Consider the following 26,750-nt stretch of genomic DNA (forward strand, 5'->3'; position numbering starts at 1 on the left):
TTTTTTCTTGAAGACAGCTGTGAAATACATGCCAATACAATAACTGTTTATTTTGGTATTTATTTTGTCTTCCTGTACAAAATGTAATTCAAGCGATTCCAAAAATAGAGAAACTGAACAGTGTAATAAAGAACCTGATAGCATGATAAATTTAAATGAAGAAGATTTCCACGATCATAGCCTAGAAAATAAAATCAAAGAAAATGAGGTAAGTATAGAGTCAGTAAATGATAATGAGAAAGATGAGACTGCAGTAGATAGTAATTTACAAATAGAAAGGGAACCAAAATTGACCACTATGAATGCTGAAAGTGAAGAAGATAAGGGAAAAAAAGATTTTTCATCGGATGATAGTATCGCAGATCCTAATTATCAAATTGAAAATAATGATTTCTCAGATTCAGACGAAACAGTAGAAGAGGATAAAGAAGAAAATATTTCAAGTAAATCAAACCAAAGTATTAGAAGAAAGAGGAAAGCGCAGCCAGATTTTTGGAAATCGAATGTAGCAAAAAGTCTACGAAATGCAGGGAAAGAATATGTAGGCAAAAATAACAAAGTTATACGACAAAGACGATTGGGACCAGGATGTACAGAAAAGTGCAAGTTAAAGTGTAACACAAAGTTTGATGATGAGATCCGACGCCATATTTTTGTGTTTTGTGTCAGTATATTGTGGCGACATCTATCACGCGAAATACGAACGACTACGAAACTACGTAATTAGAGAAAAACTGACGTATGCTACATCGCGCTATCAGAGTTTTCAAAGTAGTTAAGTATATATAGAAGAACCCGACAACAACCGTCGGGGCGCAGTAGCCCGCCAGACACAACTTCCGTCTGGTCGGAGGATCCTCCCTTTTCCGCACGCTACAAATTGGTGACCCCAAAGCATGAACAGCAGCGCAACCTTCATCGTCATCATCACTTCCTCAAGCTTCAAGCACAGCCAGCCAGCATCCACGACTACTACGGGTATCCTGACCATCAGCATGCAGCAAAACGCGCATTCCTGGTCATCACCCACAGCCTTCTCAGCGACTTTGGCACCGCACACTGCTCTTCGGCCGGTCACAAAGCAGAGACGCTCTTCTCTCCCTGTCGACGTGTCAGTCAGCCACTACGCATTACCGCAGACAGTACCGACGCAGCATGAACTATGCGGTACCTGGTTTCGACGCCTTGAAACATTCCAATGGCCCGGCAAGCATCACAAGATGTCAAACCTACTATCGACCTCCGGTCTCGGAGGGGAGTGATGTGGCGACATCTATCACGCGAAAATACGAACGATTACGAAACTACGTAATTAGAGAAAAACTGACGTATGCTACATTGCGCTATCAGAGTTTTCAAAGTAGTTAAGTATATATACAAGAACCCGACAACAACCGTCGGGGCGCAGTAGCCCGCCGGACACAACTTCCGTCTGGTCGGAGGGTCCCTTTTGTTTACGCTACAATATATTTCTTATATTTCTACTAATATTTTGAACGAAATAAATATGATATATTTAAAACTGTATAGGATTATATATTTCTTAATAATATAGACATTTAATATTATATTCCATATATGTTTTTTTTCCTTTTCATCATAAAATATATTATTTTGTTTCTTCCTATCCTGTTCTGAATCCTGTCATAAATTCCTCTTGTCCGTAATCCTCAATTTTTGAACATTTTTCTTAATTCCTGCTCGTCATTGGCAATGCACTAAGTGCAGTCCATAAAAAAAAGGTTTGAGTAAAAGTCACTTATCTTTATATCATGGAGATTTTTCTCCAATCATCATTACAGCCTATACAGTCCACTGTTGGACATAGGCCTCCAAAAGTTTACGCCAAAAATAACGTGAACTCATGTGTTTTGCCCATAGTCACCACGCTGGGCAGGCGGGTTGGTGACCGCAGTACTGGCTTTGTCGCACCAAAGACGCTGCTGCCCGTCTTCGGCCTGTGTATTTCAAAGCCAGCAGTTGGATGGTTATCCCGCCATCGGTCGGCTTCTTAAGTTCCAAGGTGGTTGTGGAACCTTGTTATCCCTTAGTCGCCTCTTACGACACCCACGGGAAGAGAGGGGGTGGCTAAATTCTTTAGTGCCGTAGCCATACAGCACAAAGCTCCATGCTTAATATACTCTTTGTCACTGTCATGGAACATAGAGAAATTTCTCCATGCTCCATGGTCACAGTAGTAAAACGTAGTAAAACGTGTGACATTTGACATTTGACTTTTCAAAACTTTAGATTACCATCAGAATATATAAAATTACCATTACATTGTTATATTTTGATGTTCCGAGTTTTTTTTTTTTTGATTTAAAGAAGTTCTAATGCTCTTAAAATAGAGGTATTTAAATATAAACCTGTTTTTAATGGAACAGAAATGATGACTTTAAACGAAAAACAAGCAGATAATAATGAAGATACTGCAACTGAGAATGCTGCTCCGGAAGAAACGGATGAAAATGAGAAATTTGCACTTAGTGAATACGTTTCTAACCTAGAATCTAGGATTAAACAAAAGTCAGAATTGCGAAGTCAAAATTTAAACTGTGTCCGACCACCGGATAACTATTTTTCTAAATTAGACTCTGGCTTAAAGAAAAACACGACATTTGTTAAAAAACTAAAATCTTTCAGTGCACCGCAAGTAGACGTTCTTTTAAAAGACTTAGGAGCTCTCAATCTTACTAAATACATTTCTGAAGTAGCTGCAGCTATTGCTGAAGCTAAACTTAAAATGTCTGATATCCCAGCAGCTATAAATCTGTGTTCTGTTCTTCATCAAACATATTCTGAATTCTCCACATTCTTTTTTGAAAACTGGCAAAAAATCTTAACATTTAAAGCGACAGATAAAATAACAAATTCATCAAAATTGCGTGTAGATTTAAGATTCTATGCAGAATTGATTGCTGTAGGTATATTTACTAATAAAATGGGGCTTCCACTTCTCGGCAGTGTACTTACGGTTTTGATAAACATGGACAAAGAAGATCATAATAATATTTCAATATTGTTGTCATTTTGTAAACATTGTGGAGAAGATTATGCTGGACTGATTCCAAAGAAAATTAAAGATATAGCAGAGGTATGATATATTTTACAAATTTAAATTATTTTTTCCAATTTAATAGTTAATCATCATTCATCGTCGGTCACTTGTTTGAGACGGACGTGCTGCTGGTATACTAACAATAAAAAGATAAAGTGCATACGATTTACTTCCGTAGTGTAATAAGCAGATAACTTGTTTTGCTGTGAAACTAATCTGTGTTAAGTTAATCGCGATAGTAACATCTAAGCGAGGTTTCTCTTTCTGGCATCGCATCTGTCGGCCGCAGCGGTGCGGTTTCCTCACCACCTCACCGCTAGACTAAGAGACAACAAATATTTTTTGTTTTCCTCTAACTCCCAGGATCTTATATTGATAATGTCTTTGCAAAGAACGCCACCAAACAAAGTCTTATCGGACGGTGACCTGTCAAAATGTGATGAACAAATCGATTACACCTATTCTAGAAAACGAAAAGTACCCCATGATCCAGATATGAGTGAACTTTTTGGCATCTTTGAGGAAAGGTTCAAGCAGCAAATGGTATTATGGAATACAAATATTAATGAATGCATCTCAAACTGTGTTGCTACAGCAGTAAGCTCGGCTATGTCTACAGAGCTATCCAAAATATCTACATTGTTAAGTGATATCAATAATAACATAGTCAAGTTGAAAGCTGAAAATATCAAAATAAACAATTCTATCACCCTATTTAACAACCGTTTAAATGAATTCGAAAAATCATTGAATTTCTCGTCGGATCGCCTGGACGAGTTTGATACTCGTATCAAATCATTGGAGAGTGGAACAAAGACATCTGTCGACTGCGAGGGTAAAATATCAGTCCTTGAAAATAAAATCTTAAACATGGAACAGCAGGCAAGGGATTGCAATATTGAAATTTCTAATCTCCCGGAGCGACGCAGTGAAAACCTATTGTCTATATTAGAATGCCTAGGAAACGAAATCAAACATCCTATACGTTCCACGGATATTGTAGCCATTCATCGAGTACCTCATGGTGATCAAAAGGATCGAAGACCAAAAAATATTGTTGTTAAGTTTACCAGTAAACTAAAACGCGACAATGTACTGGCTGCGTGTCGCACCATGAAAGGCTTGGACTCAGCAAGGCTATCCGTATCAGGATCACCAAACTCTGTGTACATAAACGAACACTTAACATTACACTACAAACTATTATTTCGCCGGTGTCGGGAAGTTGCTAAGCAGTGTGATTATAAATATGTATGGATTAAGCATGGCACAATTCTCGCTCGCAAATCGGATACATCGCCCGTTATTGCTATTAAAACATCAGCTGACATCTCCAAGTTCAAGTAACATCTTTTCTTACTATTTACAAGTAGAGGGTTCGCACTCCTATAATAATATTTTTATTTTTCCCTTAGTACATATAAAGCTTTGTTATCATGTAATACGTGTCGTTGTGTTGTTTCTGTATTGTATAAAACTATTATATTACGGCTCTGTTGCGTTCAATGCAAACATAGCTATGAGTGGCTTGAGTAACATGTTTACGTCTGCTTCTGTTACTGCTTTCAGGGCGTGCTTATTGCTTTATTACCATTGTGAACTTGTAGTGGTGGGCTTGTACCCTTATAGCAATGTAATTATTTTTTATTTATTATATATAAAGCATAACTGTAATATATTTATCATACATAGTTTTTTGTTATTTTTAATTTTTATACGACTATTATATTATTATGTCTCCGTCGCGTTTTATGCAAGCACAGCTATTGGTGGCTGGAGTGGTGTGTTTGCGGTTGCTTTTGTTGTGGCTATGCGTCTTCGATTAGTATTTTTTTACTATGATGAACTTTTATGTATTTACTGGCAGTGTGATAAAATATTTATTTTTATATTATCATATTTTTATAATATATTTTGTATTGCAGGCAAACTTAGGAATATTAAGTATATTGTATTTAGGTTCTATGTTTTTTTAAATCAGCTGCGATTAAATATTTACTATTTATGTTTTTATTTGAGATTTGCGGGTAGGCGGCATTATTATGTTATTAAATACGTTTTATATACTCGGTTTAACAATGGATAAATATGTGTTATCAGTATTTTATCAGAACTGTCGTGGCTTGAAAACAAAACTTAATACTATTTATATGAATATTCTCTCTCATAATTACGATGTCATTGTTCTTACTGAAACATGGTTAAATAGTAATATATGCGATAGTGAATTTATTGATGCTCGTTATAACGTATTCCGCTGCGACCGGGACCGCGACGGTTGCGGACGACGTGACGGGGGCGGTGTGCTGGTAGCTGTTCGCATCGGCATGGGCGCGCGGCCATTTACCCCAACGAGCCGCGTCAAGTCAAGCAACTTAGAGACTTCATTGGGGTCCTCATCGCCTTTTGTTGATAGTCTTTTTATTGAACTACACACGCGTAACTATTGCTGTGTAATCAGTGCTAGTTATATACCGCCTAATGTACCCTCTCATATTTATAAACAGCATCTGGAAGATTTGGAGTCAGTGTTTCAGTTTGGTGATATTGACAGATTTATTGTATTGGGTGACTATAATTTACCTAGAATGGAATGGCGGGACACTGGAAAATATTTAACACCCATATTATGTAATAATTATAATTCATCGTGCATGTACCTGTATCATTTTATTAACTGTTTTACTGTTTTCCAAATGAATAAATTCAAAAATAACAATAACCGCATACTTGACTTGTTTATTACTGACATAAGTGATTGTGAATCATATGCTGCTCCCGTCCCACTGGTACCTCCTGATAAAAACCATCCGCCCTTTTACGTGCTTGTCCCTATAAGTAGTAATTTTATATCTACTCCTAATAAACCTAGGATTGAGTATAACTTTCACAAGGCTAATTTTATTGCTATATCTGAGGCACTTGACGAGATTGATTGGGCATTAATATTTCACGGTAAAAAAACTGAGCACGCTACCTCGGCATTCTATGAAGTTATTTATAATATTATTAAGAAGTATGTGCCTACAAAATTAGTTAAGACCACTAAGTTTCCCATTTGGTTTAATTCAGCGTTGATTCATATATTTAGGAATAAAAATAGAGCCTGGGTAAAGTGGAAAACTTACAAAAATCCGTCTGACTATGAAGAATTTGCTGTGTACAGGGATAGATTTAGAAGCATATCAAAGAGTAGCTATAAACTTTATATGAAGGAAGTGGAGGAAAAAGTAAATAAAAATATTAATTATTTCTGGAAATATATCTATAATAAAAATAAAAACCACAACTCTCCAAGTACATTTCATTATAATGGTATTACAGCAAGTAGTCCAGATAGCATAAGCCAGTTATACTCCCAGCATTTCAGATCAGTTTTTGGACCAAATAATGTTCCATGTGATTTCGACGTAAATAATATTTCTGATGTTAATGTAAATTCAGATCTTAATTTAACAGATTTATATATATCCGAAACTGATATCTTGACTGCATTGCGAGCCTTGGATGTCACTAAAAGTTCTGGTCTGGATAATCTACCTCCTATTCTACTTAGGTCCTGTGCTTCCGTCTTGTACCGCCCGATACATCATTTGTTCAATTTAAGCCTAAGTGAAGGCGTTTTCCCAACAATTTGGAAGTCCGCTAGAATCACACCAGTCTTTAAATGTGGCGATAGGTCAAATATTGAGAACTATCGACCAATATCAATACTGCCGGCCCTGTCAAAGCTCTTTGAGAAACTTGTTCATAATGCCATATACCCTTCGCTGCACAACATAATAATTCCTGAACAGCATGGCTTCGTTAACCGTCGTTCAACCAACACGAATTTGTTAGTTTATACAACATACTTATTTAAAAGCATTGATGAAAATAAACAGACCGACTGTGTTTACACAGATTTTAGGAAGGCCTTTGACAGAGTTGATCATAAAATCCTTTTAGAAAAGCTGGCATTCAATGGCATTCGTGGTAATTTATGGCGCTGGTTTAAGTCTTACATAACTAATAGGACTCAAAAAGTTGCTTTCAATGGTGGTGAGTCAGAATTTATTTTGATAACGTCTGGTGTTCCTCAGGGCTCGATAATGGGTCCCTTACTCTTCCTACTATTTGTTAATGACATAAAATACTGTTTTGAGTTTTGTAATATCTTACTATATGCAGACGACTTAAAAATTTACCATACTATAGACAGTTTTAATGATCACGTCAAATTTCAAGCAGATCTTAATAGATTTTCTACTTACTGTATAAACAACAAAATGGAACTTAGTATAAGCAAGTGTAAGCACATCACTTTCACGAAAAAGAAATATGTTAGTCGCTTTCAATATGAGTTATGCAATGTACAATTAGATTCTGTTAAATCCATCAGAGATCTTGGAGTCTTGATGGATTGTAAGCTACATTTTGATATGCATATTGAAAATATTAGAAGTAAAGCTTTCAAAATGTTCGGTTTTGTTATGCGAGCATCCATTAATTTTAAACAGACATCCTCTTATATTACTCTATATAATGCTCTGGTCCGCTCTCAGGTCGAATATGCTGTGCTTGTGTGGAACCCGTTATACAAAAAATATACTGCGATACTCGAAAACATTCAAGCTAAATTCTTAAAGAGTATGCATTACAGGTGTTGTCTGTGTCGAATGCCGTATGATCAGTTGCTTAAGAAGTATAATCTCATTACCCTAGAAGCTAGACGTAGTCAACTTGAAGCTATGTTTGTGTATGATTTGTGTCACAATAGATATGATTGTCCTGGTCTTGTGAACCAAGTATGTTATGGAGTGCCGAATAGAACCCACTGTCGCAATATTATTAAAATGTTTGCCACATCTCGCTGCCGTACAAACGCTGGTAGACGATCTCCACTGCATCGAATGCTTAGTTCTTATAACGATCTGTTTAACGCAATCGATATTGCTGTGACGAGTCCCCGCACTTATAAAAAACTTGTATTGCAATGTTTAAATTAATTGGATTTACCTTGTAATTATAGCTGTTTGTCTTGTAACTGTGATCGACTTATTTTGTAATATTTGAGGTAATCCGTGGTAAACGGTGTTGGTATTACGATAAGTACTTTTTGTATATATACTGATGTTGTTGATACCCATTGTAATACTGTTTGTTTTCCCAAATAAAAAGAAAAAAAAAAAAAAAAAAAAAAAAAAATATTTCATATACTTAACTGTATAAATAACAAAATGTTACTTTTTATTTGTAGAAATACAGTGTAACAGTACCAAGAAATACATTCTTGCCAGCCGAGAAACAGACTGCTGTTAGGTCTCTTCTAAAAGATTATTTCTCATCTCTTACAAAACATCTTTTAGCTGAAAGAGCTCAATTGCAAGCTCTACATGCAGCAAATCAAAGAACATTACACACTAGAGGTGAATTGTCTCAAGAAAGGAAAGACCAATTAGAGCAGCACCAGGTGGAAATTATTTTATTTCACAATTTAATTGCTTAAAAATAATTATGGTGACTTTAACTTATTTACTAGTAGTATATATTTAAATATAACATTTTATAGAAAATTGGATAAAAGTTATTTCTTTATAGTAATACTTAAAAATTTGCAACTAAATTACAGGCAACATACGACAAACTGCTAACAGGTGCACAGAACTTTGCAGAAGTGTTAGGTGAAGATTTAGGGGAAGCAGGAGAGCCTCCCACTCTTTCACTAGTCGTAATAGAGACTCAGGGGACCGTAACCATCGGAGGCAATGAGGAGATTATTATGCAAGCAGGCACCGATCCTTGGCAGGATGAAGATACAAGAACTTTTTATACAAGTCTTCCTGATTTGAAAGTTTTTATGCCTAACTATCAAATGAAAGAGGTAAACTTTAAATAACAAGTCTGTGATTTTTTTTAACTTGTTATGCGTGACTTCCATTTATGACTTGCATAAATAAATAATCTTAGTGTCTGTTATTAATTTTAATAGCACAAACATTTTGTATATTTGCAATAGCAATATTTGGTAATTATTTAGTTTTAGGGATTATTGATTAAAAATAATTACCTGTCTGTTGACTGCAATTCAAAATCAAGTATTACAACTTATGAAATAATTTTGTACTCAGAGACTCGGATATTTTATATTTATTTTCAGGCTGTTAAAAGTAAAACAGAAACAGTGACTGAGGAAATGTTAGATGAAGATTTAAAGGAAGATGAGCTTAGCGATCCTGAAGAACCTCCAGTAGTAGCTGACGTAGAACAGGAAGAGGCACAACCGACCAATGTGTCTAACAAGTTGGTATTTTGTTTTATATTTCAATTTATATTTTAATATTTGATCCTTTCATGGATTGCAGTTAAAGTTAGGTATGCATATTCGTAAAGTTTGAGCGTGTTTTGTGTATTATAAAGATTTTTTTTTTCAGATTCGCACTAGATGCGTTTTTAAATGAATTGCCAAATTGTATTAACAGAGAGTTAATAGACAATGCAGCAGTGGACTTTGTTTTAAATCTTAACACGAAAAATAATAGAAAAAAGTTGACAAGAGTCTTATTTAGTGTCGCAAGAACAAGGCTTGATCTACTGCCATTTTATTCAAGATTTGCTGCTATATTGTACCCTGTTCTACCAGATGTTTGTGTAGATCTTTGTCAAATGTTGAAACAAGATTTTAGATATCATGTTAGAAAGAAAGATCAGATAAATATTGAGTCCAAGGTGAGTTATACTTTTATTTATAGCTATAAATTTCTTCTTTATTATGGGAAGAGAGAGTATATGTATATACTCTATTACTATTTTGGGACGTCTAGTCACAGCATGGAGATTGTTTCTTGTACACAACTACACATAATATTACAAAACAACACTTAATTAACTGTAATAAATTGTAACACTTTTTGTAAATACTATCTATAATCTTCTATGTAAAAATAACACTTATTTGTAGTTATTGTTAAACATTTTATTAACACGTTGAACGCCAGACCAAAAACCATGTTTAGTCCAGTGGGCCGCGACGGACACCATGTGACTGCCATTATATTGGGTCCAAGAGGCCGTGTCGGACACCATGTGTCCGCATGCCCTCGATCACTTCAGAAGCCTCTAGGGAGCCGACAGACAGTGTTTCGACTGTTTTTACTAAGGCAAGTGACCCGCGCGGCCTCACAGTGCAATAAGGCCACATAGCACAAAAAAAAATCGAAAACACTTTGAATTTATAGGCTTTTTAACAAATTGTTTCCAAAAATGTTATAGCTGGTGTCTGCCACTTGAGATCTTGGAAAATAATGGGTAAATAACTGTTTCCGTCAGTCGCCCATTATTTTTGAGGTTTTCGCTGACAATATTTGCAGAAAAACACCTTAACAATTTTTTGACGATTCTCGATTTATTGGTGTGGCCCCAGGCGAAAGTATGCTGTCGGACATATGGTGTCCGTCATGGCGTCCAACGTGTTAAAATTCTGTCCGGCCAGCAACATTAAATATATTTTGTGTAGTTATTTGTTTACTAGCTTTTACCTGTAGCTTCGCTCGCATTGAATTTTTTTTTTAAAAGTTTACAAAGTTTCATGATGATCGGTTAAGTAGTTTCCGCGTGGAAGCATAGCAAAAAAACTTATATTCACATTTATGATATTATATATATAATGAGAGAAAAAAATAACAATAAATATAGAAAAATTCCAAACAGCTGAAACTATAGTCAATTGGATTGCATTGGATTGGATGTGACCATCGATAATACAGTTCAAAAAAAAAATTTTTAAAAATATTTTTTTCCATAAAAAGTATCCTACGTTATCCTATGTTACTTCTAATACCTCCAAGAATATGTGTACAAAGTTTCATGACGATCGGTTGAGTAGTTTTCGCGTGAAATCATAACAAACAAACTTACATGCACGTTTATAATACTAGTAGGGATTTGTTTTTTATTTCACATTTAATTATTCTAAAGCCATCAAAGTGTAATAAAATATTATATTTTGTATATTGTGCAGATAAAAGTGGTCAGATTTATTGGCGAACTAGTAAAATTTGGCTTGTACTCAAAAATAGAAGCATTGTATTGCTTAAAAGTTCTACTCCATGACTTCAAGCATCATCACATAGAAATGGCATGCAATTTATTGGAAACCTGTGGCAGATACTTATACTGCAATCCAGATACTCACCAAAGGACTATGATTTACTTACAACAAATGATGAGAAAGAAGGTAATTTTATTAATGAAATTTTAAGCATGTTGTAATGTGACGATGATGTGATACTTACAATTGCTGCTTTAGATTGTTTCAGCTCTAGACTCACGATATGTTACACAAATAGAAAACGCATTTTATTATGTTTGCCCTCCGGAAGCACCAGCTCAGCCTAAAGAAGAAGAACCTCCCATGCATCAGTTCATACGAAAAATCCTACATGAAGATTTACAAAAGAGTAATGAAGAAAAAATTTTAAGACTGATGAGAAAATTAAATTGGGATGATCCTGAAATTTCTTCTGTAGCAGTACAGCATTTGGCTGGCGGTTGGAGGGTGAGAGCAAGTGCTAGGAGAGCATTGGCTCGATTAACTGCTGAATTAGCTGCTTGGCAAGAATCTGTGGCTCCGGCAGTTGTTGATACAATATTGGAAGAAATTCGAGTTACAATGGAGGATCCACACCCAAGATACAATCAAAGAAGAATAGCTACTGTGAGATATCTTGGAGAGTTGTACAACTATAAGTTGTTAGATTCACGAGATGTTTTTACAGTACTCTACTCATTCATTACATTTGGTGTTACTAACGATCATAGCAATGTATCACCATTAGATCCTCCTGATAACGTGTTCAGAATAAGATTAGTATGCGCTTTGCTGGAGACATGTGGTGCATATTTCAATAGTGGATCAAGCAAAAAGAGGCTAGATTATTTTTTAGTGTTCTTTCAAAACTACTATTGGTTTAAATATTGTGACCCATTTTGGACCGAAGAAAATAAATTTCCAATATATGTCAAATATATTTACCAAGAATGTTTAACTAGCTTGAGACCTAAGTTGATACTGTTTTCTGACTGGCAACAATGTAAGGATGCTATTGAAGACATTAGACAGACGCTATACCCAGAATTAGGTGAAGAGGAACAATATGACAATGATGATCAAGGTGAAGATAGTGTTGCAGATGGTCTAAATACTATTATAGAAACCGATGACGAAACAGATAACCCGACGATACCCGAAGAAAGTTCAGATGAAGACCCCATCACTGAAAATACCGTTAATGATGATAATGACGTTCAAACAGAAGAAATGACTATTGAACCACGGAGGCCGACGCCAAAACCTGTATGTGTTATTGTTATTTAATAATACTTTATTAATGTAATTTGTATCTAATATATAAATATATTATAATCTTATATATAAAATATTCGTGTCACAATGTTAATTATAATACTCCTGCGAAATGGTTGGACCGATTTTTGTGAAAGTATGTGTGCATATCGGATAGGTTTGAGAATCGGCGAACATCTTTTTTTCATGCCCCTAAGTTATAAGGAGGAGGAATTAAGGGGGCTAATTACATATATGTTAAAACAACGTTTCCGGGGTCAGCTAGCATATAAATATACTTTAATTAAATCTAAAAAATTTCGTCATAGGTCGAAGACGTAGAATTCGAGTCGGCATTCGAGAAGATGGTAGTGGAGAATATTGCAGAAAGACAACGTGAGAGTAGACCGCAACAAAGAGATATAGCTGTCCCAATGACTTGTCGTCAAACTACAAAAAAGACATACGAGCAATTATTGGTAAGTTATCTTTACACAACTTCCTAAAGATTTTTAGATACGTAAAAATTCTTAAAAACTATGTATCTTAATAATATTGTACACTAGCTGTGCCCGCAACTTCGTCCGCGTGAAATTTAACAAAATAATTATTGCTCAGCTTGTAGTGTTATAAATTAAATAAATTTCTAAAATAAAAGTAGCTTAAGTTACTCCTAACTACATCAACTATCTCTGCCAGTGAGAATCCCGTCAAAATAGGTTCAGCCGTTTCAGAGATTAGCCAGAACAGACAGACAGACAGTCAGACAAAAATTGTAAAAAATGTTATTTTGGTATATGTAACATTTATCCATATGCATTTAGTAAAAAGCGGTTATTTTAATCTTACAAACAGACAATCCAATTATATTTATTTGTAGTATAGATGTATAGATAATGTTATATTATTAATAAACTGTGCTATTTTTTTCTACAGCAAGGCAAAGAAGGCGTAGAATTTGTATTAATGGTTAGGAAAGGAACAAAACCACAATACAAATCTTTTAGTGCTCCACCTGAGCTGGCCAGCAACCTGCAACAACAAGCATTAGCTGATAAACAAGAAATGGAAAGAGTAAAACGGTAATCATTGTTTTAGTATAATCTGACATACACAATATCTGATTTAATAATAAAACTTTTACGTTGCTAAGTTAAAGCTACGACTAAGTTTTATTTTTATTAGAAATCAAGAAAATAAATAATGTTTCAAATTATAATTTAATAAGCTTCATACCAAATACCATTTACCTTATAAACCTTTAAAATTATATGTGTCAAATTGTTTATTAGTATCAAACTGAGTTCACAATGAGAACACAATGTATAAATGGTGTAGGGTTTCTACATTATCTTTTTACGACCATGTTTTAGGTTCAGCTCTCATGTATGTTGACTATAACTCCTTTTCTGAATCTTTTCTCTGTACTCTATTGTTGTAAATTCTTATATAATTGTACAAATACATAATTTATATTCACCATAATTTTTATTTTAGTTTAACATTAAATATATCAGAGAGACAAGAAGAAGAAGAGTACAGTGCAGAGAGTGGAGGTGGTTCAGGAGGAAGCGGCAACCCTAACAGAGGACAGCATGTTCGACAAAAATATCAGCATCCGAAAGGAGCTCCAGATGCAGATCTCATATTTGGACCAAAAAAGTTTAAATAATACTGATGTTTTCTAATGCTTACGCGAAATCACTCATTATAATGAAACAACCGCCCGACGTTTCAGATACTTTACAGCAACCATGGTCGCAAACCTCATATGAAAAGTTGTTTCATTATAATACTGATGTTGAATTAATTTAGCAATTATTATTACGTTTTATATCAATAAATATAGATGAAATTTAATTTGTTTCAATATCCTAAACATTTTGAAATTATGAAGGAAAACAAATAAAACCCTCACATTTCAAAAGTGATTGGAAATATGCACTTGAAAGACTACATTTTATGTATGAACCTAGTTTGGCGTATAAAATTCATTTTAAAATGAGAAACCGACAAGTCGAAACTAAAATTGAGTTAAATTTATATAAGCAGTTAGAAGATAAAAGAAAATACTGGCGTAATGTGTTCGTTAGAATAGTTGTCACTGTAAAATCTCTAGTTTTGCATGGTCTGTACTTGCGTGGTACGATACAAGAAAAACAAAATAGTAAAAATTAACAAAGACAGGCGGCGGGGCTAGTACGAGTGCGTAAACAGCATTTCCCCATTTTCAAAAAAGGGCGAGCGAGTGAACCCACCCAACCTGACCCCACATCTCCGCGCGATCAAAGCGCAAAACAGATCTCCGCACCTCCGTGATGCCAACACGCCTGCGCTCACATGTCCACTGAGAACCAAACAGTACCCGCAGCACACTCAGCTGCTGGTTTTAGTCGGCGGGAGTCCAAAGACCCCTACCACTTGCAAACGAATGGCGTTCCCCTATCCGCCACCTGGGAACGCGCCCAGTAGGAGATCCAGCAACTCCCTTAGGTTCGCTCGCTCGCCGTAAGGCGCGAAAGCCCTCTCTTGCGCCGAGGCCACGGTCCGCAGGAGCATTAAAGAGTCGTGGCCATCCCGGTCTTTGGCGACTCAGGTTGGCACTATCCACCCTGTTATTTGCCAACTCAGGTTGGCACTTTCCACCCCGGGCTACGCCTGGGGCGCCGAGGCGGCGCGTGGAGGTTGCGCCTCTGGGACGTGGCGTGTTTTACTCCCCATCCGCGGGGCAGTGGGTCGGGGTACCCGTCGTCCGCGCTAATTAGCCCCAAGGAGGAAGGCACACTTTATGTGTTCAAATGCGCCTTTGAAGATGCTCAGACTAAGTCACGGTAATCATAGTGGAACAAATCTAAAAGGTAAAAAGTAAAGGCTAAAGTAAGTATACTTTAGGTATTCTTTCATTGTAGATTCAACCTACGTCATGCTACCTTATAGTTATTGTACCTCTACCCTCCAATCTCCATACTTATAGTTCTTATAGCAGCCGATTTTTGACAATTCTGCGTTTTTAAACTCTTTATTTTATTAATTTAAATTTCAGCGAGATTTGACGAGCAGTTTTTGACTTATCCTTAATAATGGGTATATTGTGTTATAGTAATACTACAGATGCTCCGTACGTTGCTTTTGCAATTTTAGTTTTTGCTAGGTCTTTAGGGACAGCAAACCTTAAGGCTCTAGGCGCTAAATCGGTGGGTAGGGGCATAATTTTATTACCATAAGTAATAATTACTTATGGCACTTATGATAAGAAATAATAATTAAAGCAAATATCTGTGACAATAGTATCAATGTCTTTACTTACTCTCAAATGCACGGTCGATAGATCCACAAGTCATACGCCAAGACTAGAAGCAAAAAGTGCAAAATGCTAAGTTACTGTATTTTTTGGATGTTTATTTTTTCTTAACGTACGTATGTATATTTTGCATACTTGACGTAAGTAGTTGGTATTTCCACTTTTGTCTAAAAATATATCGATTAACTTTGCATCTCGTAGTCCTTGTAGGTCTCCTCACCGTGCCTCGGAGACCATGCTAAGCTGTCCGTTTCGGTTGTTATTATGTGCATCTGATAGCGATCGTTACTCATAGATGGGAATATATCCGCCAACCTGCTTTGGAGCAGCGTGGTAATTAAGTTCTGATTCAAATCCTAAACGGGGAAAGAGGCCTTTGCCCAGCAGTGAAATAGGCTGAACTTAAAATACACTCTTTGAGCCGTACGACGTAAGACCTTTGCCTGTCATTAGAGAAAAGTTATAGGAACAAACAAATTAACAAAACGTCAAAAGTCAAATCCTCTTTTGTCAAATCTTTGAGTCAAATAATACAATTCGGTTATAAGGCGCGTTTCATAAATATTATGAATTAAATTCGATCACTAGTTAACTATTTTCTATATGGTTAACTTTTCGTAGTTCTTGTATTGTATTGTATTACTTTCATAACATATATTTCTTTTGCAAACGCAAATACCGGTAAATATTTAACCATAACCTTACAAAAATGGGAGACGAAGATTTCAGTAAACTTTTACAACAAGCAGAACAGTTAACAACGGAAATTGAAGGAAATGAGGAATTACCAAGAGTAGAACGATCTCTTGGCCAAGTATTAGAAGCATCGCACGAGTTATATTCTAGAGTAATTCAATCAGGAGCTAATGATATACAAGCGTGAGTTATCTTATTATCAGTCATTATAATTTATAACGAAACGACGATTCAGCCTGTAATATTCCGCTGCTAGACATAGGCTTCTTTCTCCATGAAGGAGTAGGGTTGGAGCTTAATTCACCATGCTGCTCCACTGCGGGTTGGTTGGGATATATTCCCTACTATGAATGACGATCGCTGTCTGGTGTCCGATGACTGCCGGGACTGACTGCTTAACGTGCTCTCTGACGCACGGTAGGGAGACGCACAAGGACAGACAACTAAACTGTAAAGAAATATTTGTATGAATACAATCCATCCCAAGTGGGAATCAAACCCGCAAATGCCGGTGTGTGTGTGCTCACACGGTGCATGCATCACTACATCAGAATGATGTAATTTATAACATTGTAAATTAATTAAAACAATACATCTGTATTTCTAAATAATTGTCAAGTGTTCCATAATGTATTAAAATTTATCATATGTGTTAAACAGTTGTTATATCAATTATAATGTTTGTTAAACTATTTTAGTCACCTGCTCTTCGGTTCAAAAGGCATAGATTTACAACAAATATCACAGAAATTAGAAACACTATCTTCAAAGCGTACTTTTGAACCTTTGCAACCTATCGCAGATTCGGATATTGAGAGCTTTCTCAAAAATGAGAGAGAAAATGCTATTCTGTCACTAATTGATGAGGTTAACAAAAATGTAAGTAATAATGTTTTTTATCCACAACTTTTAGTTTTTAATTATATTTTATTTTTGTTAGAATTTGAAATTGTTGTATAAAGTATTTTTATTAATTTTGAGTTTATTGTTAACAGTCACTACAAACTACCGAAGATCAGAAATGGGAACACATGTTGTCTGAATGGACTAAAGAAAAAATTAAATTAATGAATGCTATGATTGGACCTTCTCAAAATTGGCTAGATTTAAAGAGAACTCCAGAACCTCCGAGCATTGCAGACACTCCCAAGAAATTTGGTCACTCCATGCTGGATAGTATAGAAGCTGCATATGCCAGACAAGTGCAGCAGTATAACAAACTAGTATTTCAAGGAGCCAAATCCAGAATTGCTTTGCACCAAAAGTTTTCGCAAGTTGCAGATGAGCTTAATGATCCTGTAAGTATAAAACTTAATCTAGTAATTTTAAATCTACATAATCACATTTATATGGACCTCTAAAACTAAACTCATTCAAAAGTTTGTCCTTGGTTATGAGATATGCTTTGCACAATTTTCACAAATATGTTTACTTAGCTTTATGTATATCAACTTGTTTTTCTCAATATTTTCAATGACATTTTTGCAACATAATATTAGAGGTTTTTATGAATGGTTTTTCTTTAAAACAAAAAGAAGTAAAAATTCATAAAATGAAGTACTTCTCTGGACGTGTTGTTGTACATTTAAATGGGTTATTCATCTATAGATATTATATATTAGATTCCTGTCCTATTATTATTTGTTTGGTTTAAACTTAATTTATTCATAGTAAATTCATCCCCTAAAAATAATAACTAGATATAGGATCTATGTGTGAATATAAAAATTGATAGTAAATTATGAATATTTTCTAGATTGTTGGATGTGAAAGTGAAATATGATATAATTGAACAATGAAAATTTCTGTTAATTATTATTGTACTGTTGTTTTAGAAAGTGAAAGAAATGTGGGAAATAATTAAGACCATGTCAAACATACCTGCTCTTGTCCGAGATGAAGATCCCCTAAAAGCTAGAGGAAATTCAACCATTCAACAGTGCCTCATAGCGCAAGGAAAGAAATATTTGGAGAAAAGGTTTGATGTTCAATGTCCCCATTCCACTTCATACATATTTTAAATAAGCAATCTGCAGAAACTTTATAAGCTTAGTCACATCAGATCAGTGCAGTGCCTCATATACATTTTCAATCAAATTTAATATTTTTTCATTATTATTAGATACAGATTGCCAGGACTGTATTGTGTTGTAAGCTATATAATTAAACACATTGTATGAGCACCATAATATGTATTTGTAAGACTGGCACTATCTCTTTCTTCGGTAGCAGCATAGAGTCATATTTTATTTAGTTGTATTGCAAATCTTATCTTCAACTATAATATTATAATGATCATTCATTGTATATAACAAATTAATTAATTTATCAGGTATAAGCAGTACATGGGTGATGTGGTAAGAGCTAACCCTGCAGCAGCAATGCGGGGAGGAGAGCCAGGCACGTTCCCACTTGTAAAAGGGTTTGTGGGTTTACGTTTACAAGGACAAAACACTCAAGGTTTAACAGATGGTGTGATTGAAGACCGTCCTCTCTGGCCTATGGTTTACTACTGCCTTAGAAGTGGTGATGCTACTGCTGCCTTGCATTGCTTGAGAAAAGCTGGGTTGGTTTATTATTTGTTATTGTAACCCTTCATAATTTGATTTATCTTTTTTTGTTTTATCAAATATCTTAATCTTTGTCTGTTTGAAATGTAAAGTAATAAAATTTGATTAATAAAAATAGTTTTTTTTTCTATTTTATTTTATAAATTTAAATTTTATGTACAGTCTGTTACTTAAAATTCCTTTCATTTATTTGTTTTTAATTTATACTTGTTAATCATTAATATCTTCAATATTTATATTTTGTCAATAAAAGTGGTCTTTACTTAGCAGCGAGTCATATACATAGTCTCTTATGGAATGATATATGTTTTTCATTAAAGTCTGTTAATTATATTTGTTTTTAGTCGAGATCATGAAGAATTTATTGCTGCCTTAGAAGAACATATCAGGGATCCAGAAAAAGCACTAAGTGATAAAATACAAACTGCTATCAATTTCCAATATAGAATTCAAGTTCGAAACTCCACAGATCCCTATAAAAGAGCCGTAAGTATTTTAAATCTCTCTCAGATTATTTTATTTTAATAATTTATTGTACAATATATCATTTGATTGGACAAAATATAAACAATCTAAAAGCATTCTCTACCAGCTAACTTTACACATACAAAAGGATACAGACAGTGGTTGTGCAAAAGGGTCTTTTTGTTACTGAAAATTTTCATTTTCAAATTGAGAAGGTTTTGATTAAAAGAAAATTTCAAAGGTCGTTGATTTTGAACTTTGAATTTTGCTTTGGTTAGTAAATGTTTAATTTTGGGTCTAATTTGTGCTTCACTTTCTTTAATAAATAATTTGTGATGCTAAATATTGTTTTGTAGGTTTATTGTGTAATTGGCTGTTGCGATGTTAGCGATGAACATTCAGAAGTAGCACGTACAGCTGATGATTACCTTTGGCTTAAATTATCTATCATCAAATCACGTTCCAACAAAGAATCTGAATCATTTTCGTACTCAGATTTACAAAAAATGATTTTAGAAGAATACGGTATGTACGTAGTTAAATAGTATAATAAATAAAAAATTGCATAACTATAACTGTAAAATAAAACAAAACTCTTTAATTAACTAAAATTTAAGTTATCTGATTAACTAGTTTCTAATTAAAATCAAAAATTGAATATTTATAATTTTGTTTGTAATTAATAATTTCCAGTTTAACATAATGTATAATTTGTATAAAAAAATAAAATGTTTACACATGGTTGTCTGTGCGTTTCAACTTGTGTATTGTGTGTGTTTCCAGAGCCCGACACAGGAGATAATCTGTTGAGCGTAAGGCGTTTATTGTTTATCTTATTAAGATATTTAACCTCTGATATGTTTTAGGTGAAACTCATTACCATGCTTATGAGAAACCTCTGGTCTATTTCCAAGTTCTGGCTCTCACTGGACAGTTTGAACCTGCTATTGAATTTCTCTCAAGAATTCCAAGGTAAAAATATGTTTCTTATATTTCTTCTTTTATATATACAAAAAATTCTGAAATGGAATAACTTAAGCATAGCTACACAAGTATTAAAAAAATATTATATTTATTTTATTATAGCTTACAACTACAGATTAGAATTTCTGATGTTAAAAACAGTTGTATAACTAGGAACTTTAAAATTCTATTGATACATATACCTTGATACATATACCTTTAATACAAAAGCATAAGTGACTGGTTCTCAAATACATACAACAGAGTCTTATGAGCTCTTGATGAGATATTGTATGATATATTTCGTGGCCGCATCAACTGCCCGGAGCTTTTTGAACGCATTATACTAAACAACCCTTCACGGCGCACAAGACACAATGCCTTATTTTATGTCCCGAACTGCTCCACCAACTATGCACAGAATTCTATACTTACAAGATTACCTAACTGATACAATTTGAAATTTCAAAACGTAGATATTTTCAATGGTTCAAAAAATATTTTTCAAAACAAAATAAAACAACAGTTCTTTAAAAAAATATAATCAAAACTGCAACTAAATATATATAATTTATATATATTTCAGAAATATTTATATATTGTTCACTATTATTATTATCATTATTATAATATATGTTATATTTCCTTCCATATAGAGTTGATTGTTTTTAAATTATACTTTCCAGGGGTATTTATAGGTTTAATATGAAAACAAGTTTGTTTTTTTTTTGTGTTTTTCCTTTTATTTTATCTTTTCACGTTTGTTAATTTAAATTTTAAACAGATGGATGGTCGTAATTGGCCTTATATTTCATTTATATTTAATTCTAGTTTGTTTTATAATTTTTTCTGTACTGTGTACCATCCCATATAAGTAAATAAATAAAAAAATAAAAAAAATCGAACGGAAATGTTGTGGAGACCAAACATAAAATTTCCGTGTTTTTCCAGATACCAAGTCCACGGTGTTCACATGGCGTTAGCGCTTCACGACGTTTATATGCTGGGCACACCACGCAACGTTCAAGCACCATTATGTATGTCATTATTGTTTTGTGTTTAAGATAAAGTAAATAAATTTAAAGTTATTTTTCAGTTACATTACTCTATTGCTAGCTGCAAAATTGCACCAGAACAAACACATATTGCAAGTTAAATAATAGCTTGTAACAATTCTTTGGAAACTTGCAGGTTAATGTCAAAGCACTCGCTTAAAGCTAAAAATATTAGTTAATTTATAATAAAAAAAAAAAAAATAGAACATATTTTCCTCCTATTATAATGTTATTGTTTTTCAGTGTCTGTGGATACCGATGATCCAATCCCTCTCCGACGGTTGAATTTGGCTAGACTTATACTCTTGTACGTGAGGAAATTCGAATTGTCTGACCCATCGGATGCTCTGCATTACTACTTCTTTCTAAGGTAAAAACCTAATTAACTTGTAATGATTTAATTACTTTGATCGTTCTAACAATTTAAGAGCCATTTCACAAAAATAGGTAACAATCTGCAGAATTGAAACATTTTGACGTCGTTAATCTCAGTATTGGATGCAATAATATAATTTCTAGTATTGTAATAGAGCAACCCTTGTTGTAGTAAAATAAGGAGAAACAATTTTGATTTATATTATGTGTATAAAATTATTAACCTTTTCATCAACCTCCTCTCTGGGTAAACGGTCGCAATGTATACTTTGAAGTCCTATTTTTCAATAACCTCTATGTTGAAACCATTTAAAAAAATATGTAATTTTGTTGAATGCTAGAACAGATTTTTATTCCATTTGTATCTCTATTAATCGATAAAAAAAAAAAATTGAAGTTACGAATATTTTCCAAATAAGTACAATTTTAAAAGCGATATTTTTCTTAGAAAACTAAGAAATTTTAGCGAACTATCTTCATCAAAGTAAACTTTCATCATTAAGGAATACAAAAAAAATTAAAATATGTAATTATTTTTAATACATTTTGTATTAAATAATAAAAAGATAGTTTAAATTACCACGCATCAAACCCAGTAAATCAGTCGAGCGCCAGCGCTCTTAGTGGTAAGGTCCACGCCAAATTCTGCGCAGCCATCTCTTTCGCTTACACGCGCCTGTTGTTATAGTGTCTTACAAGCGCCTGTTGTTATAGTGTGATAAACCGCATTTGATACTTTCATAAAAATAAAAACATATTACGAAAATAACTGTAAAATAATATAATGATAATTTCTGTAAACAAATGTATAATTTATTTTTTTTAATTATCGATACAAATAGACATTTCAATCTGTTTGTCTTGTTATTTGTTAATTAATATGTTTGTCAGTGTAATTGACCTTATAAAAAAAAAACCGGCAAAATTTTGATGGTCTACTTTCATCCAAAACTATGCAACTCACATTCACACAGAGATTTTCTGGGGCATAATAAAATGCTATTTTATTGATATCGTAAATATTAGATTCATTCGCAAACTCAAAAAACTAAATCAATTTTAAAAATATTGTTTCATAAAATTGATTTTCTTATTTTTATTTTAAATTTATTGACAGTTGTTATATAACATACTTGAAATTTTTAACAAATTAATTATGTAATAAACATTTTATACCATAGTTATTAATTTTTATTATACATTACAAAAGGATCAAGATGGTTTTTTAGTTATCATACTATACTAACTAGCACAAAGATCGCGTGGCCCGTACGACTCGCGCGATGCGACCAAATTTACCTAAACTTGCAGAGCGAAAAATTGTGAAATGGCTTTTAAGGATTATATCCTTCAAAAAAAAAAAAAAAAAAGAAAAAAAAATTAATAATAATTGCTTGTTCAAGTTGTCTATTATATATTTTTAATTATCGTTATGTTTCTTTATTATACTTTTTTATTTAGGCAAGGAATAGTGTTTTAAACAAGCTCATCTACTAGGATAGACTTTGGTTTCATTTTTTTTGTAAAAATCTATAATAATATACTAAATAATTATGTTCTTCATAGAAACCTAAAAGATCCCAGTGGAAAAAACTTGTTTATGTGTTGCTGTACGGACCTCGCTTTGGAAAGTCGCGACTACGACTTACTGTTTGGTGTTATGGATGAAGTCACTGGTATTAGAAGCCAGGGGCTACTGGATCAATTTAATAATTCTCACATTGATAGTAAGGTAAATACTATAGCTGTTTGCGACATTGTTAAGTTCTCTCTTATTAAGTTTTTTCAGTGTTGGTAGTTATAAAACTTAACTTTAGTTAATGCAATGTTTTCTACAGGTTATTGCATTGAATTTAGCTGAGCAGCTTGTTAACAAAGGCCTATTTGAAGATGCTATTATGGTCTATGATATTGCTGATGTAAGTATATTCATAAATGATTGTACCTATACTTGTGATACTTTTTTCATTCGAAAACTGGCTAGTAAGTAGTTTTTGAGTTATCCCTAATAATATTTATAATACTACACTTGTAAATTAAATCGAAGTCGGTTTTTTTTATTTGAGAACAAATACAACCATCTAGAATTCTAGATTCTAGAGTGAACGAACCAAGCTATTGTTCGACTGGCCTCACTGATAATTTTATTGTTTGCAGAACCTGGAGAAGGTGTTGGAGCTGTTCTGCGTGTTGTTGGCTCAGGTGGTGAGCGGGGCGGGCGGGCTCCGAGAGCGCTTGGGCGCCCTGAGTGCTCGAGTGGCCGCCCGCCTTCGAGCCCCCGCCTCGCCCTCCGCCCCCTTGCCCCCCGCCGCCCTCGTCGACGCTTACACAAAGCTCTGCAAGCTGTGTACGTTCTTCGATCAATTCCACAGTGAAAACTACGAGGGTGCACTCGAGGTATGTCGATTTTCTCTGTTCCTGTTCATATTTTCTGTTCCTAAAATAGAGTAGAGAACTGTAATGAGACTTACAAAACTCGACATGCAATGCTCGAGAATGAGATAAATATATTTTTGAATATCACGGTAATTGTTCTTAAGGACTAAACAAGTCTCAGTCGCGTTTCAGACCTAATGCACACTAGTTTTTTTTTTTTAAGTTTCTTATATACAAACTTTGTTCTAAATAAACGAAAAAACAGTAGTATGCAATTGGGTGTAATCGTTTCTAAGCGTGTAAATGCAAATTCACGATTTATTTTTGTTTACAGAATTGAATTTCAAAAAAATAATTTTCAGACCAGCCTATTTTTTTTTAAACGTAGTCTATAATAAAAAGGCTCGAATGTCCGCAGACGATCCGCTCGTGCGAGCTGGTCCCGCTAAGCGCGGGCGAGGTGGAGGCGCGCGTGACGGGCGCGCGCTCGGCGCGAGGCGAGCTGCTGCGCGCGCTGCCCGCAGTGCTGCGTGCGCTGTGCCACATCCTCGTCGCTCAGAGACAGAAACTGCGCTCAGCACAGTCGTCCCTCCCCGCGCATACCGCTAATAAGGTATTTGTTTTCGTATAAAATCGTAAGTAAAACTAGAGTTTAATATTTTGATAAGTAAAAAACATTTCTATACCAGAAGTTATATATCTTCTTTTCAATATAATAAAAACGAATGTTGCTAAGCGCATAACTTGAGAATGGGTCGACTAATTCGGCTTATTTTTTTTTGTATGTTCCTTAAGAGCCACGGAAGATTTTATACAAAAAAAAAAAAAAATTCAACAAAGCTTTTTACTATCAAATTTTGATAGATCGAAGTCTGTCTGGGCAACTAGTTATATTTTTCTTCTACAAAATATATAAAATCAATTTATCATTTGCTCATGTCTATGAAAATTAATGTCTTAAGATAGAGGTACTATAAACTGCCTTTATGAGGATTTTAACATACATTATGTTTTAATATTAAATTAAATAAATACGTTTACATTTAAATTCCAAAACAAATAGAATTATTTTAGTCATAATAAATGCCTCCTGACGATAAGCATGTTCGACCAAATAAAATAAGGACTCACTTTTTTTATAACATTCTGTTCAATTATATCATATCAATTATAAGTATAAAGTTAATTATCACAAAATTATGTTTCAGCAATTGGAGTGGCTAAGAGAGCAAGCAGAGGTTCTCAATACTTTTGCAGGCAATATTGCGTACAGAATGCCAGGAGACACTTACAGCCAACTAGCACAAATGCAGATTCTTATGCATTAATGTATTATGCGTAGTTATTATTGTAATCAGTCGATAATTTAGTAAAATAAAGCATATTAAGCATTTTAATTTCACTTTTATTGATTTTTTAAATTTAATTCAAGGATTTATTACATTATTTAATTTAAAAATATGTCAAGTTTAAAGTATTAAAAATGTACTGTTAAACAATATAGTGCGACAAGCTTGAGCTCTAAGTTCAGAAAGTTAACGCAGTTTTTCAATTTCAAGTTCATTATATATGACGTCGCGTTGACGCAACGGTTACAGCCATGGATTGTACTCGTTACGCTGGCGGTTGCGGGTTCGATCCCCACACATGACAAACATTTGTATTGGCCATACAGGTGTTTGGCGTGGTCTGGGTGTTTGTGCAGTCCTTGTGGGTCTCCCCACCGTGCCTCGGAGAGCACGTTAAGCCGTCGGTCCCGGTTGTTATCATGTACACCTGATAGCGATCGTTACTCATAGTAGGGAATATATCCGCCAACCCACATTGGAGCAGCGTGGTGGATTAAGCTCTGATCCTTCTCCTACATGGGGAAAGAGGCCTATGCCCAGTAGTGGGATATTACAGGCTGAAGCGTAAGTTCATTATATATAGTAAAGAACAATTTTAAATCCAAGTGAATTAATTTTTTTTTATTATGGTCGTACAATGTATAAAAGAGACATTAGATTTTTAATTTAAGATTATTGACTTATAAATGAATACCGATCATTTTAGCCTATCACAGTCCACTGCTGCACATAGGCTTCCACAAATTCGCGCCAAAAAATGGCACCCACGGCACACAGACATCAGAGCAGTCGTTACCTAATAAAAAAGAATAAATCTGCTTGAAGAACAAGTAGCACAATGTTAACTAAAATTACATATCATCATCATCATCATCACTTCAGCCTATCGCAGTCTACTGCTGGACATAGGCTTCCACAAGTTCGCGCCAAAAATGGCGTGAACTCGTGTTGCCCATAGTCACCACGCAGGGCAGACGGGTTAGTGACCACAGGGCTGGCTTTGTCGCATCGAAGACGCTGCTGCCCGTCTTCGGCCTGTGTTCCAAAGCCAGCAGTTGGATGGTTATCCCGCCATCGGCCGTCATTTTAAGTTCCAAGGTGGTAGTGGAACTGTGTTATCCCTTAGTCGCCTCTTACGACACCCACGGTAAAGAGGGGGTGGCTATATTCTACCGTACCGTAGCGACACACAAATTAATACCGAAGCGTATCAAGTA

At 34.4% G+C, this 26,750-nt stretch overlaps 2 protein-coding genes across 2 annotated transcripts; both read left to right on the forward strand.

Moving 5' to 3' along the window:
- Positions 1 to 2,234: 2,234 nt before the first annotated feature.
- LOC123669556 (regulator of nonsense transcripts 2) lies at positions 2,235 to 14,238 on the forward strand. The gene is made up of 10 exons (XM_045603156.1): positions 2,235 to 3,097; positions 8,301 to 8,513; positions 8,673 to 8,924; positions 9,201 to 9,343; positions 9,475 to 9,769; positions 11,061 to 11,276; positions 11,349 to 12,395; positions 12,713 to 12,862; positions 13,320 to 13,465; positions 13,881 to 14,238. Exons 1-10 carry the CDS (start codon positions 2,390 to 2,392, stop codon positions 14,053 to 14,055), a joined length of 3,345 nt encoding a protein of 1,114 aa, XP_045459112.1. The 5' UTR covers positions 2,235 to 2,389; the 3' UTR covers positions 14,056 to 14,238.
- Positions 14,239 to 16,387: 2,149 nt separating this feature from the next.
- On the forward strand, positions 16,388 to 25,581 carry LOC123669555 (nuclear pore complex protein Nup93-like). Its single transcript, XM_045603155.1, has 15 exons — positions 16,388 to 16,563; positions 17,079 to 17,259; positions 17,376 to 17,678; positions 18,216 to 18,358; positions 18,713 to 18,946; positions 19,295 to 19,436; positions 19,772 to 19,940; positions 20,282 to 20,387; positions 21,330 to 21,415; positions 21,677 to 21,803; positions 23,375 to 23,540; positions 23,647 to 23,727; positions 23,966 to 24,205; positions 24,603 to 24,797; positions 25,393 to 25,581. Exons 1-15 carry the CDS (start codon positions 16,394 to 16,396, stop codon positions 25,510 to 25,512), a joined length of 2,463 nt encoding a protein of 820 aa, XP_045459111.1. The 5' UTR covers positions 16,388 to 16,393; the 3' UTR covers positions 25,513 to 25,581.
- Positions 25,582 to 26,750: the final 1,169 nt, after the last annotated feature.

Source organism: Melitaea cinxia, chromosome 3 (genome assembly GCF_905220565.1).
Source record: "Melitaea cinxia chromosome 3, ilMelCinx1.1, whole genome shotgun sequence".
Taxonomy (NCBI): domain Eukaryota; kingdom Metazoa; phylum Arthropoda; class Insecta; order Lepidoptera; family Nymphalidae; genus Melitaea; species Melitaea cinxia.

Bases quoted from the DNA above. Each gene is read 5' to 3' on its own strand.
- LOC123669556 (XM_045603156.1), top strand. From the start codon at position 2,390: ATGATGACTTTAAACGAAAAACAAGCAGATAATAATGAAGATACTGCA. The intron at 9,344-9,474 runs GTTGGTATTTTG...TTTTTTTTTCAG, and splicing joins CCGACCAATGTGTCTAACAA to ATTCGCACTAGATGCGTTTT. The intron at 12,396-12,712 runs GTATGTGTTATT...ATTTCGTCATAG, and splicing joins GGAGGCCGACGCCAAAACCT to GTCGAAGACGTAGAATTCGA.
- LOC123669555 (XM_045603155.1), top strand. From the start codon at position 16,394: ATGGGAGACGAAGATTTCAGTAAACTTTTACAACAAGCAGAACAGTTA. The intron at 16,564-17,078 runs GTGAGTTATCTT...AAACTATTTTAG, and splicing joins GGAGCTAATGATATACAAGC to TCACCTGCTCTTCGGTTCAA. The intron at 21,804-23,374 runs GTAAAAACCTAA...TGTTCTTCATAG, and splicing joins CATTACTACTTCTTTCTAAG to AAACCTAAAAGATCCCAGTG.